We start from the raw sequence: 12276 nt of genomic DNA on the forward strand, positions 1-12276 counted from the left end.
ACATGTACCAAGTTACGGCTGAACAAGCAGGTCTTAACATTATGGCACCATTCACAGAAACCGTAGCTACTAGCATGGCACAAGGTCCCTAAAAGTTTTGAATTTTAAGTCACAAACCTTGAAAAAATACTCACCTTTTTTTAGGGTATTATTTGCATAAATAAATAAAAAACTCGGTAAGATGACATATTTCAAAAGAAGGGCAATTCATCTTGCATCCAGGAGAAAAAGACTTGAACATAAGATGCCCAAAGTCATGATGCATTCAGGTGCAAATAATGCATGTTTTTTTTAAAGAAATATAGTAAGGTTTATCAGTACTCAGTGCGGCAAGTACCCAAATGTAAGTACTTGGCCTTGAATGTTGGTGTCCAGTAGGGCTGGGCGATAAATCGATTTTATCGATTAACTCGAATGTGTAGTTAACGTCGATTTGTTAAAATGAAAATCGATTTTCTCCTTAACATCCGCCGACGCTCCCCTCTGGGCTCCCATAGCTCCGAACGGGCTCAGCCCTCCCCCCGCGCGTTTGCCATAGAGATACACAAACAACATGGCAGCGACAGGGACTAACATTAATTCTTTTCTTAACTAGTAGTTTCATTACTTACTTATCCGTAATCTCCGATATCCGAAATGACCGGCAGCTCGCGGTGCTCTGTCCCCGGCTGAGAGTCACCTATTCTCGAATAACTGAACCACCAGCTACCGCTGACCTAAAGGACCACCATGCGGGGCACCAGAGGCGGTGTTGAGGAACTCTTTTGCGGCTCACCACATCTACTAAATGCCGCTGATACGACCGAGCTGTGATGGAGGTCTGTAGCGGCTTAAACAACTAGCAATCGCCGCTCTGTAGCACGGAGCTCCTCTTCGACGTTTGTTTCTACCGCTAGTTACTACGAAGGAGCTTGCTACAGGTATACATTCAAGAGACCATGGGATGTTAATGTACGTTACTCAGCAACAGGTGAAAATTGGGGCAAGGTTTCCCAATAACGTTAAAATGATTTGAACTTTTAGCGAGGAACGAGAAGTGAATTACCTGTATAGTGAAAAGCTTTATCTCACGCATCCGTTTGTTTGTTGTTGAATATATAGCACCCCCCATCCAAAAAAAGGGAAAACACTCAAACCAATTTATATTTCCACAAAATTGGCATGAATAATCATAATGGTATACATGCCCCATGTGTGTGCGTGTGTGAATCAAAACAAAATAAAGTTAAAACTTGTTTTGAACAATTTCTTTGTCATCTGCAGATTGATTTTAAGTAGGGGGAGAAAAAAATCGATTTAAATCTTAAATCGGATTTTTTTTTGAAAAAATCGGGGATTTTATTTTTAGGTCATATCGCCCAGCCCTAGTGTCCAGCTGTCCAACAGTCAGTGAACTAGCTTGTTCTGGTTGTTTAGCCTTGGCAGAGCATGAATCACTTCCTGTTATTGAATTAGCTGCCATGTTGTTAACCACTGAAATCTGTTTTGTTTTTTTTACCCTCAGTGGGTTAGCACGGTCACTCTGTCCACAGTTAAAGACAAAATCATGACCAGCCGAGCTGCCGAATACAAGTACACACTGAGAGCCACTCTGATGCTTTAGTAACTTTGTGTTCCACACACAGTGCTCTTCATTCTCATTTTACAGTTTGAGACCAGTTTGACTTCCAGAAAACATAATACTGAATTTTATGACTGTCTTGCTTCAGTGCAGTCATGATACAACTTTAACTTTTTCTAACGCTGACATTTTTTTTTAGCTTGAAAATGATTGAAATGTCTTTCTTCGAACGTTGTGGCAGCAGGAGGAGAGCAGGGAGGATATTGAGATAGTCTGTGGTTTAATGTATGCTATTTTTAATACGTTTGTTTATTGGAGACCCATTTAAATTGCACCCTGGACTTCAGTGGATTTTGCAGATAGGGCTGGATATTTGCATTGATTTCACAATTCTGTTCAATGTTTTTTAGAAAGTCGGGATTTGATTACCGAAGCTTGACTGGCATCAGACAGTTACCAATATTGCATAAATATCAAAACACTTCTCAGAATTTATCATGGGAACTTAAAGTTGTTTTCGTTTTTGACAAAAAAATATCATTTTTGTGATAGTTCTAAAAACTCGATTTCACGATGCAGTCAAAACTTTACCATTTATAACAATAAGACACATCTACACGTAACATTTAGCACTAATGTACGTATGCTTTATTCACCGAGGAAAGGCTAAGATGCAAAGATGGATTTTAGAAATATATTTTTGGTTCTTCAGCGGAAAGTCAAGTCTCAAATGAGGCGCCAGGCTGTCCTGTAAGGGACCTGACATTTAATCATAAATAAGTCTGACAGTTTCTTGACATTGTGCCTTTTGACACAGTCAATAAAAACAATTTAAGCATTTTTCATAAAGACGCACAAAGGTTGCACTGTGGTGTGGTTCTCTCCAGCTTTAGGTCTCGGATGCTCTGCTGGCACTCTGAGCACTTTGACATAGAGACTTTGTGACAGAGCTGTTACATCTCACACTTTAGAGGGGCACAAAAATACTATTTATAAAAACTACTATTTATTGCCCACTATACAAGCCTCCAGACTACACCAGACTGACGTGTGACCCACAGCTGCTTCCAGAGCCGAGTGGCCTGCTTTTTGGAGAAGCTGCCTTGTCGGGTGCAGAAACAATCTATAGTCTTTACGTTACACAGCGTTACGCAATCTCATTTTATTACAGAATTACGTAGCTATTGCTGTTGATCCGAGATCAGTATTTTACAGCAGTTACATTATCATATAGTGTTGTTTAGTCTGGCTTAACGGATGTACATTGCTGGGATATGTGATACCTGGCGCGTGAGAGACGCTCTGCTATCGGGGCTTAACGCCGCCCAGGACGGTTGTGATTGGTTTAAAGAAATGCAAACCAGCCAGAGCGTGTTTTCCCCTGTACCAGAATAGATGGGCGGTGTACCTTACTCCAACGCTGGCACAGCGCTGTGAAGATAGGTGTGGTAGACCGAAGGGTTGTACAGTCGTTCTTAATGATGCAGGTACAGTGGCAGACACTTGTACTCTTTGGTACTTCAAATGTTGTACTACTAACTTAGGCCTAGTCCACACGTACATCAGTTTTTAGTTTTTTCGTTGCGTTTTTATTTTTTTTATAAAGATTATTTTTTTGGGGCATTTTTCGGCCTTTATTGACAGGATAGCTGAAGAAATGAAAGGGGAGAGAGGCGGGAATGACATGCAGCAAAGGGCCGCAGGTCGGAGATGAACCCTGGCCCGCTGTGTTAAAGAGTAAATGGCGCCCAGCTTTTTCTTTGTGTTTTGAACCTTGAACACACACACACACACACACACACACACACACACACACACACACACACACACACACACACACTTTAATCATTTATTTATGTCCACATAAAGAAAAATAGTACAGAGACACAAATAATACCGATGCAATACAATACATACATACACAAACTCATGGACCAGTGACACGCAGCAAATCTTCACAATATCACTTAACAAGCATAATACTCAGTTCTTAAGGGTATAAGTAGCACAATACTCAGTTCTTAAGGGTATAAGTAGCAGCGTCTCTGCCATATGTGGCGGCTGCCAATACTAGCAGATATGGCACAGTACTTTGCAAGTTGTTTAGCCCTCTTTTTGGCCATCCCAGATTGTTGCAGCCCTCTTACTACCAACCTGTGTGTGTTTCCTAGGCTACCAAATATGAAAACTAGTAGCGTGCACCTATAGCCTAGCTCTGAGATGGTGTTTAGGAGTGGTTGGTATTTAACTACCTTGGTGTAGAAAGACTCCTCCATGCTGGAATCAAAGCTGCAGCCTACCTCCAAAATATGCACTTCACTGGACTCCTCATTGATAATAACAACATCTGGTGTATTGGCAACCAGGTGTAAGAAAGTACTAGTTACTACTGCAGTGCTGAAACATGGATGGTTTTACCTGAGAATGTTTGTACATTCACACACACACACACACACACACACACACACACACACACACACACACGTCACAGAAAAGGATCTTTTGGAAAACTCCTTCCCGGTGAAGATTCCCAGAAACTTCTGAGTTTTTTGTCCTGTAACGTCAGAGTGTGCGCCGCTAACTCCTTTCAAAGGCGTCACAAATGAGGTGACATTTTGTGCTATGGCGCACATGGTTCTAACTGCTAACAGGACTTTTTACATGTTTACACACAAATGTACAGTTGCTCTTACTCTTGACAGAAGTGTCCGAATGCTACGGAGCTATAGGTTGTTAACTGGTCATAGCTTTTTTTCAGGCTTCTGATTGGCCAACATGGCGTTATATCGGCGCCTGTTGGTTTGGCATGCTCTTGACAGTACTTCAATTGTGTTTTTTCATTTTTTTTCATTTTCGTGCTTGTGTGGACGGGAGTTTTTTTAATTTATTTTTTACGGAGGGAAAAGCCTGTTTTTAAAACCCCCTGTGTACGTGTGAATCAACAGATTGAAACACAAAAGTCAGGTCTCTTTCCTCTTGAAACAAAACGTGATTTCTTTTCCCTTAAATTAGCTTTGAGTCGAGTGAAAGTGCAGCATTAGTTCAGGAAGTGTGAAGTGAAAGTTTATAATGAAAGGAAATTTAAAACCCCAAGTATTTTTTCAAGAAAAAAAATCGGCTGATTTCAGTGATTGAAGAAGAGGTTTTAGTTTTGAGATTAGGATGCTTATTGTGCACAAGAACGCCACCAGAACCACTAATCCAGAACATTTAAAGGCCCTGACACACCAACCAGACGGGCCGACCGTCGGCAGTAAAGCCAGTTGGACTGATCAATCGGGTCCTGAGGTCCAAAAAATGCCTCAGAACACACTGAGGCGACGCCGACTTGAGCGTACGCTCTGCGCGTGCGCGAAACGTAATACGTCTCCATAGCAGCAGGCGGCGCTGCTCTGTATTGTTTCCATTAACAGTCTGATTATTTCCCAGAAAATGAAAACCGGCAGCTGATTGGACGAACGCGTCACGTGGTTCTTTTTTCTCCGGAAATTCACAGCCAGACTGTCATGGCGGCTTGTTCAGAATACGATCTCATATTGTACTAAAATAGTTCACCGAAACGTGTTTCTGAAAACATTTTAAGCGAGAAATAGGCCGTGCAGTTTCTCAATCTGTCTTCATTTCAGATTGACAAAGGTCAGTTTAAAAGATTTTCGTCAGATTTTGAGCGGCTCATCCGCTCCCCATTTCCGGGTGAGTCCCGACTGCCCTGTCTCTGACTGAACATGTCGGGTCGGCCCAAATGAATGCCGACGGCTCCTCAGACGGCCGACGGCACGGGACACACATAACAGGCTCGAGTCACCGACCTCGCCAGACGGTCCGACGGCCGATTATCGGGCTGGTGTGTCTTCTCTCTTAATAGTCTGCTTACTTTTGCTCATGTGGAACTTAATAAGTTATTAAGTTGTATACATAACAACAAAACATGATATTTTAACAGCTTGTTGTATGTTTTACATGTAATATCTCACTCTGAAAAGTAAATATTAACTACAGCCTTCAGAAAAAAAAGTTGCCAGCTCAAAGGTTGTCACTGATGTCATCACATGTGGGAAATGTTCCGCCTGAACACACACACACACACACACACACACACACACACACACACACACACACACACACACACACACACACACACATTACGTGTAAAGTTTAAAGTGCGCTGCACATCTGCTGTGTGTCACACGCTCTACGTGGCTGCAGCTGCCGGCATATCACACATTTATTACCACAGTGTTAATAGTTTAAACAGCCTGGAAGTGAAGGGTTAGAATATTTATAGTCATCTCTGATATGCTCTGATTGTTAATGTTGATTAGATTTTTTTTTTTTTTCTTTAACCAAATGCAGTACAAAGGTGAAATAATGCAATAAAATAAACAGAAAATGGTGTAGTTTATCATCAATAACACTTCTTTTATCGCTGTTTATTTCAAATGACATCATGTATTTTTCTTTTGAGGGGTTGTGATGGCTGATTAACAGATAAGGAACCAAAAAAAGACATATTTCTGATAAACAAAATTTTAATAATTCTACCTCTACCTTTAGGTCTCTAACAATGAAAATAAAGTAAAAGATCACTTCTTTCCACCTTTTTTTTAATATCACTTTAAGATGTTAAAGAATATTATAATTTTTAAATTTTAGAGAGGTTTATCAAACTACAGTTAAATAAGTAGAATGAAAAATAAATAATTCAACTGGGCAATGTGAACTCAACTTTAACTCTTAAATAAAGTAGAAAATAATAGATTTGTACAAGAGCATGTATTTAAGGCTCCGCTCACTGCACAGTTAAGAAATTAAAAATGGTCTCCTTTTACAGTACTTTATAGGTTTATATTACATGTTTTTTTGGTGCATATTGCAGATTAATGAATTTAAACCTCTGATTACAATAAGTAACTCTTTGCATGTTGTCTGTGTGTTCCCCAGCAGGAAGTGGAGGGCTTCAAGAAGATCAACGTCATCAGTAAAGACCAGTTTGACACTCTCACCCCCAAAGTGCCCGTTGACCCCAACCAGGAAGTCCCGCCTCCTCTCATGCCAGGTGGGTTTGTGGAGCCGCCATGAAGTCGGTTTCACACAAGCAGAGCTTCCTGTTTGCTGCATTTTGACCACACCTTTGATACTTTTCTTAAACATCTCCTTTTCTTGCGTCAGTTTCTTCAACCTGATTCTACCACGTTTGTGAAGAAAATGTGCATTCAATTGTTGTTTTATTTAATCATGTTTATATATATATATACACATACATACATACATACACACACACACACACACACACACACACACACACACACACACACACACACAGTGCTGCTCATAAGTATTCATACCCATGCTAAAGTTGACTAAAAAGAGGAATAAAAAAATCATCTTTTGGAAATTGATCTTAATGCCTTAATTAAAAAAATGAGGAAAAATCCAACCTTTTAAGGACACTAATTTTCTTTGTGAACGAATAATGTATTGTAAATAAATAAATGTTCTTCCTTAAAATACAGGGGGCATAAGTAAGTACACCCCTATGTTAAATTCCCATAGAGGCAGGCAGATTCTTATTTTTAAAGGCCAGTTAATGGTTTTATTTCAGTTAGCTAACTGAAATAAAACCATGCCAATCTCTAGGTATGGTGAAGGGTATGTAATGATGTGGGGGCCAAGGGAACTTTATCAGGATGCATAGTATCCTGGATCCATGAAATAACTGGCCTTTAAAAATAAAAATCTGCCTTCCTCTATGGGAATTTAACATAGGGGTGTACTGACTTATGCCCCCTGTATTTTAAGGAAGAACATTTATTTATTTACGATACATTATTCAATCACAAAATGAATACTTATGAGCAGCACTGTATATATTAAAAACAAACTAAGACAATGAAAAAAAAAGAGAAAAGATAAATCAAACCGTTGCTACAGTCTGTTGAGAAAGTGTGCAGATTTCAGTCCTCATTTGAAGTACTTCAAGTACCCAAATGTAAGTACTTGGCCTTGAATGTTGGTGTCGAACAGTCAGTGAACTAGCTTGTTCTGGTTCTTAAGCCTTGGCAGAGCATGAATCACTTCCTGTTATTGAATTAGCTGCCATGTTGTTAACCACTGAAATCTTTTATTGTTTATTTTTTTTTTTTTTACCCTCAGTGGGTCAGCACGGTCACTCTGACCACAGTTAAAGACAAAATCATGACCAGCCGAGCTGTCGAATACAAGTACACACTGAGAGCCACTCTGATGCTTTAGTAACTTTGTGTTCCACACATAATGCTCTTCATTCTCATTTTACAGTTTGAGACCAGTTTGACTTCCAGACAACATAATACTGAATTTTATGACTGTCTTGCTTCATGATACAACTTTAACTTTTTATAACACTGACATTTTTTTTGAGCTTGAAAATGATTGAAATGTCTTTCTTTGACCGTTGCGGCAGCAGGAGGAGAGCATATTGAATAACACATTGTAAAGCTGTCATTGCAATAGCGTGAAACCGTGAGATTTATGCTGAAGGTTATCATACCGTCAGAATGTTATACGGGCCCACGCCGGATCACATGCATGTTGTGTAACCACAACCATGTTGAAAGTGATCTCGTAGCGTGAGCATTAATGATGTATTTTGTGTGTGAACAAGGTGTGGTGCCCGTGGACAGCGGCGCCGAGTTGGCCCACTCTCTGCCTACATCGGTCCCAGAGTCGCCTGTCGCTCACCAACCCCGAACGCCCAGGACGCCTCGCACCCCCGGGCGCCAGGACCCCAACAAGACGCCCCGCTTCTACCCCGTCATGAAGGAGAGCGGCACCATCGACGGACAGGTGAGTCCTCTTCCTCGGTGTGCTGCGGAGCAAATCAACAGACCCACGTCGTCTTCTGTTGCTGCTGTTGTTGTGTTGGGCGGCAGGTGGGAAAGATTGCAACTGTAAGAATAAAAAAGTGTGGAATAAAGTGATTATCACCTGGTTTTATATGATACTGAAGTAAGTAGGCTTATAGTCTCGCTTTGCCAGACCATTCACATGCTGCGAAGCGGAGGAGGGCTACTCCACGCAGCATTGCAGGATGGGAGAAAAACGTGTTCTGGTTTATTGGCATTTCTTGAAACCAATCACAATCGTCTTTGTGTTAAGTGCCGGACGGATTTCGGTTGTGATGAATTCTCTTTGGTCTAAAAAAAATGATCCATATCTGTGAAACTTGCTCTTTATGACATAAATGTACAATTCACTGATCTGCAGTTCAAATATTTGGTGATTCTGGTTTTAAGGCCTGGCGACACTTCACTGCTTGTTGAAATTGTACTGTTTTTGTTTGGACGGTTATTATTGGCACAAGAGTCCAGACTGGAAACAACTCTCTCTTTCACTGCTGGCAGACCATGCCTTTTCTGTTGTTTGTTTTGCATGTGTGTGTTGACATGGTTACAAAGGGTTACAAAGGGTTAAAACACCATTTGCAAATACTGCTCTGTTTTCACAAGTATGGAATGGAGTTTAAAGGCCTCATTTTATCATTTTAGATGCAAGCTCTGAGCAGTCGACTTACAAGAGGAGATGAAAAGTGCCTTCAAAATATAATGTAGACTTTGAAAAAATGTTTTTTTTTTTTTAATTATCTAGCTTTCATTATATCTAGCTCTGAATTATAACTAACCGTAAGGAGTAGGGGCATGGAAATTAATCATTGCATCGCGGTGCGATGCAGCGACAGACCATAATCCATTATTGCCTAATGATGTTACTTGTAGATTTTCCCTTCGCTGCGGTTTTGTTTTTGCCTTTTTCCGTCGTCTGCTGTGTTCAGACTCCGCTACATTCAGGAGCTGTCTTTTTTAAGAGCAGATCCAATAAAATGGGGAGTTCATATATATCTGACTGCTTGAATTTGTTGATGAAAAACCATGTGTAGCAATATATAATAATATTGAGTGGGTGATGCATCGTGCTATCGATTTTGAAACGTTGACAGGATAATCCTAATCCAATCGGGACACCGGTGAAGATTCACACACCTGTTTTCACCCCTAGCCCTTACCACTCTGTTTCGAGGGACAAGGGCTAGGGGTAAGACGAAGGGGTAAGACAGAGAAATGGGATTCAGCCTTAAACTGTAGTGCAAACTCAGCTGGACTTATTATGCAGCCAGTTATCAGGGACACGCTGGAGCTGAAAGGTCAGAGATTTTAAGCCCTGTCCCGTCCTGGTAAACAGCTGCTGTTGTGATTTTACCGTTGCAGACGCCGAGGAAGAAGAAGACCCGCCACAGTTCGAACCCCCCTCAGGAAGCCCACATCGGCTGGGTGATGGACTCCCGTGAACACCGGCCGCGCTCTGCGTCCATCAGGTCCGACCACTCGTTTTCCTTCATGAGCGTAAAGCTGCTGCCTTTCACTCGATGTTTCAGTTCTAAACTGGTAAAGCAGAAGGAGGACACACACTGGTCACTTCCTTTTTGGTCACTCTGACAGCCTGTTCTCTACACAGCATGCCTTTCATTGTGGTTGTTCTGCTTGACTTTCATGACCTTTATTCACTTCTCTGCATCAATACGCACAAACAAGATGCTAAACTCCTTTTACATAGCCACACATGGTATGAAGGACTCATTATTTTCGTCATTTAATATGAAATTCTGCAAGTACAGACGATCTGACAGCTGCACTCTGCACAATTCATAATTTATAAAAAGAATCAAATGTTGACCAGAATCACTCGCCAAGTGGAGAACTTTGAGGGAAGTGCGACCGCATCGCAATATCAAGTGTTTTCCAGTTTTTTTTTTTCTTTGACAAAATACCAATATTAACTGTAAATCCAGGTAGATCGTGATCATTTATATTTCAAAACATAAAAGCTTTTGAGCAACATATTTACCATTTACTTACCATATTATTGATTTTGATAATAGCGGTTTCTGGTGCTTCATTTTCGATTGCTTTTCTGATGGATCTATTTATCATTTAGTCAAAAAATACCAGACCAGTGAAATCTATTGAAAAAGGAAAAAATGCCCATCACAAGTTCCGTTAGCTCAAGCTATCATTGTTAAATATCTTCTTTGTTTTAACAAACAGTCCAAAACCCCAAAAACTCAATAATTAACTGATAAACGTTTTCCATTGATAAATGATTGAAGATCTTCGGCTGGTCCACTCATTGATAATTCCAGCCGTACAATAAACAAATTATGAAAATTTGATCTGGCTTAATGAATACAATAATTAAAAAATATTCCTTGATGGGATGGAGAGATTTAAAAAAGCAAGATTAAAAAAAAAAAAAAAAAAACTTAACATACTAGAAATCTTTTTCAAACACTGTCACTCAAACGTGTTCTGTCCTCCGTCCTATTACAGCAGCTCCAACGCCTCTCCATCAGAAGGCGCTCCGCTGGCGGGGAGTTACGGCTGCACCCCCCAGTCCCTGCCCAAATTCTGGCATCCATCCCACGAGCTGCTGAGGGACAACGGCTTCACTCAGCAGGGATACCACAAGTACCTCCGGCGGTGCATTAACGGTACGGACGCAAAGTTCACCCACGTGCTCATGCTTTTTAGACCTTTTAAAAAGAAGTGTTAAGGTTGATTTATGGTCCTGCGGAGGCTCCACGCAGAGCTTTCGCCGTACTCAATACTTCCGTAAGTGGCCTGAAGTTTATACTTGTGCGTTGGTGTTTGCGTCGATCTCTTTAAGAGAATAGCGGGGCCGGCATGTGTGTGTGTTTGTGTGTGGGGAGTGTGTGGTAGAGTGAGTGAGAGAGTGACGGCGATTGGCTTCGGAGTGAGTAGTGACTCTAGAGTCACAGTGAGAGAGACAAAGTGTCTCCCCTTTTCTGACCACGGTGGGAAATCTGTAGCAGGAGAAGTTAACCCTCTCCTTGATTTCATGTTGTTTATGGAGGAGGAGAACCAGGAAATGAGTCGGGGGGGAAATACAACGATACCAAGCCGCGGCCAAGCAACGTGCGTTGCCGCGACGTGTAGCTACATTTTTGAGAGGTGCACATAAGGCTACGCGTGTTTCTGCGGTGTCTTAAAAAGTCTAAAATTTCAAAATAAAATGTTTATCCTTAAAAAGTCTTACATTTGCTGAAGTGTTTCTTTGTGTTATCTTAAATAATTTTAATCGGGTCTTAATTTTCCTACGACCATGTACTGACTCTAATGCTCATTGAAAAGTATTTTTTCTTTCTTTCGCTCGTCCAAATATAATTAGCTGTATATGTACAGATTATTATTACTCTTTTACTTTTGTGACTTTGCATTTCGTTGTACTTTTATGTCGTGATAAAGGTCTTTAAAAGTCTTAAATTTGACTTGGTAAAACCTGCAGAAACCCTGGGCGTAGGGTCTGTGTCTCCACGTACCTACGCACGTTGTCGATTAAACGCACAAGCATAAATCGGCCTTCAGATTGATGGACGATTGTGCAGGTGTTCATAACCGTCTGTTGACCACGTGTCGAGAACACAGCTGGTCGGTGTGCTGTCCACTTACTGAATCCATGATGTTTTCAGAGAGGAAACGGTTGGGGATCGGCCAGTCTCAGGAGATGAACACTCTGTTCAGGTTCTGGTCCTTCTTCCTGAGGGACAACTTCAACAGGAAAATGTACGAGGAGTTTAAACTACGTGCGCTGGAGGACGCCAAAGAGAACTACAGGTGAGCAGGACATTACCGTGTTTAAATGATAAGCTCAGTTGCGAACAT

The 12276-nt window shown here is 41.0% G+C and overlaps 1 protein-coding gene across 11 annotated transcripts in view; it reads left to right on the forward strand.

Moving 5' to 3' along the window:
* Positions 1-12276, forward strand: part of larp1b (La ribonucleoprotein 1B) — a 40086-nt gene that overhangs the window by 19959 nt on the left and 7851 nt on the right. For 6 of the 11 annotated variants that reach the window (XM_031280433.2, XM_031280423.2, XM_031280432.2 and 3 more), the window contains 5 exons: positions 6503-6617; positions 8202-8386; positions 9805-9911; positions 10924-11084; positions 12084-12228. In XM_031280433.2, coding sequence (XP_031136293.1) covers positions 6503-6617; positions 8202-8386; positions 9805-9911; positions 10924-11084; positions 12084-12228 — 713 coding nt within the window. The remainder of the gene's footprint in view (positions 1-6502; positions 6618-8201; positions 8387-9804; positions 9912-10923; positions 11085-12083; positions 12229-12276) is intronic. The other 5 variants (XM_031280434.2, XM_031280427.2, XM_031280431.2 and 2 more) reach the window with 3 other exon arrangements.

The sequence above is a fragment of the Sander lucioperca genome, chromosome 18 (genome assembly GCF_008315115.2).
Source record: "Sander lucioperca isolate FBNREF2018 chromosome 18, SLUC_FBN_1.2, whole genome shotgun sequence".
Classification (NCBI taxonomy): Eukaryota; Metazoa; Chordata; class Actinopteri; order Perciformes; family Percidae; genus Sander; species Sander lucioperca.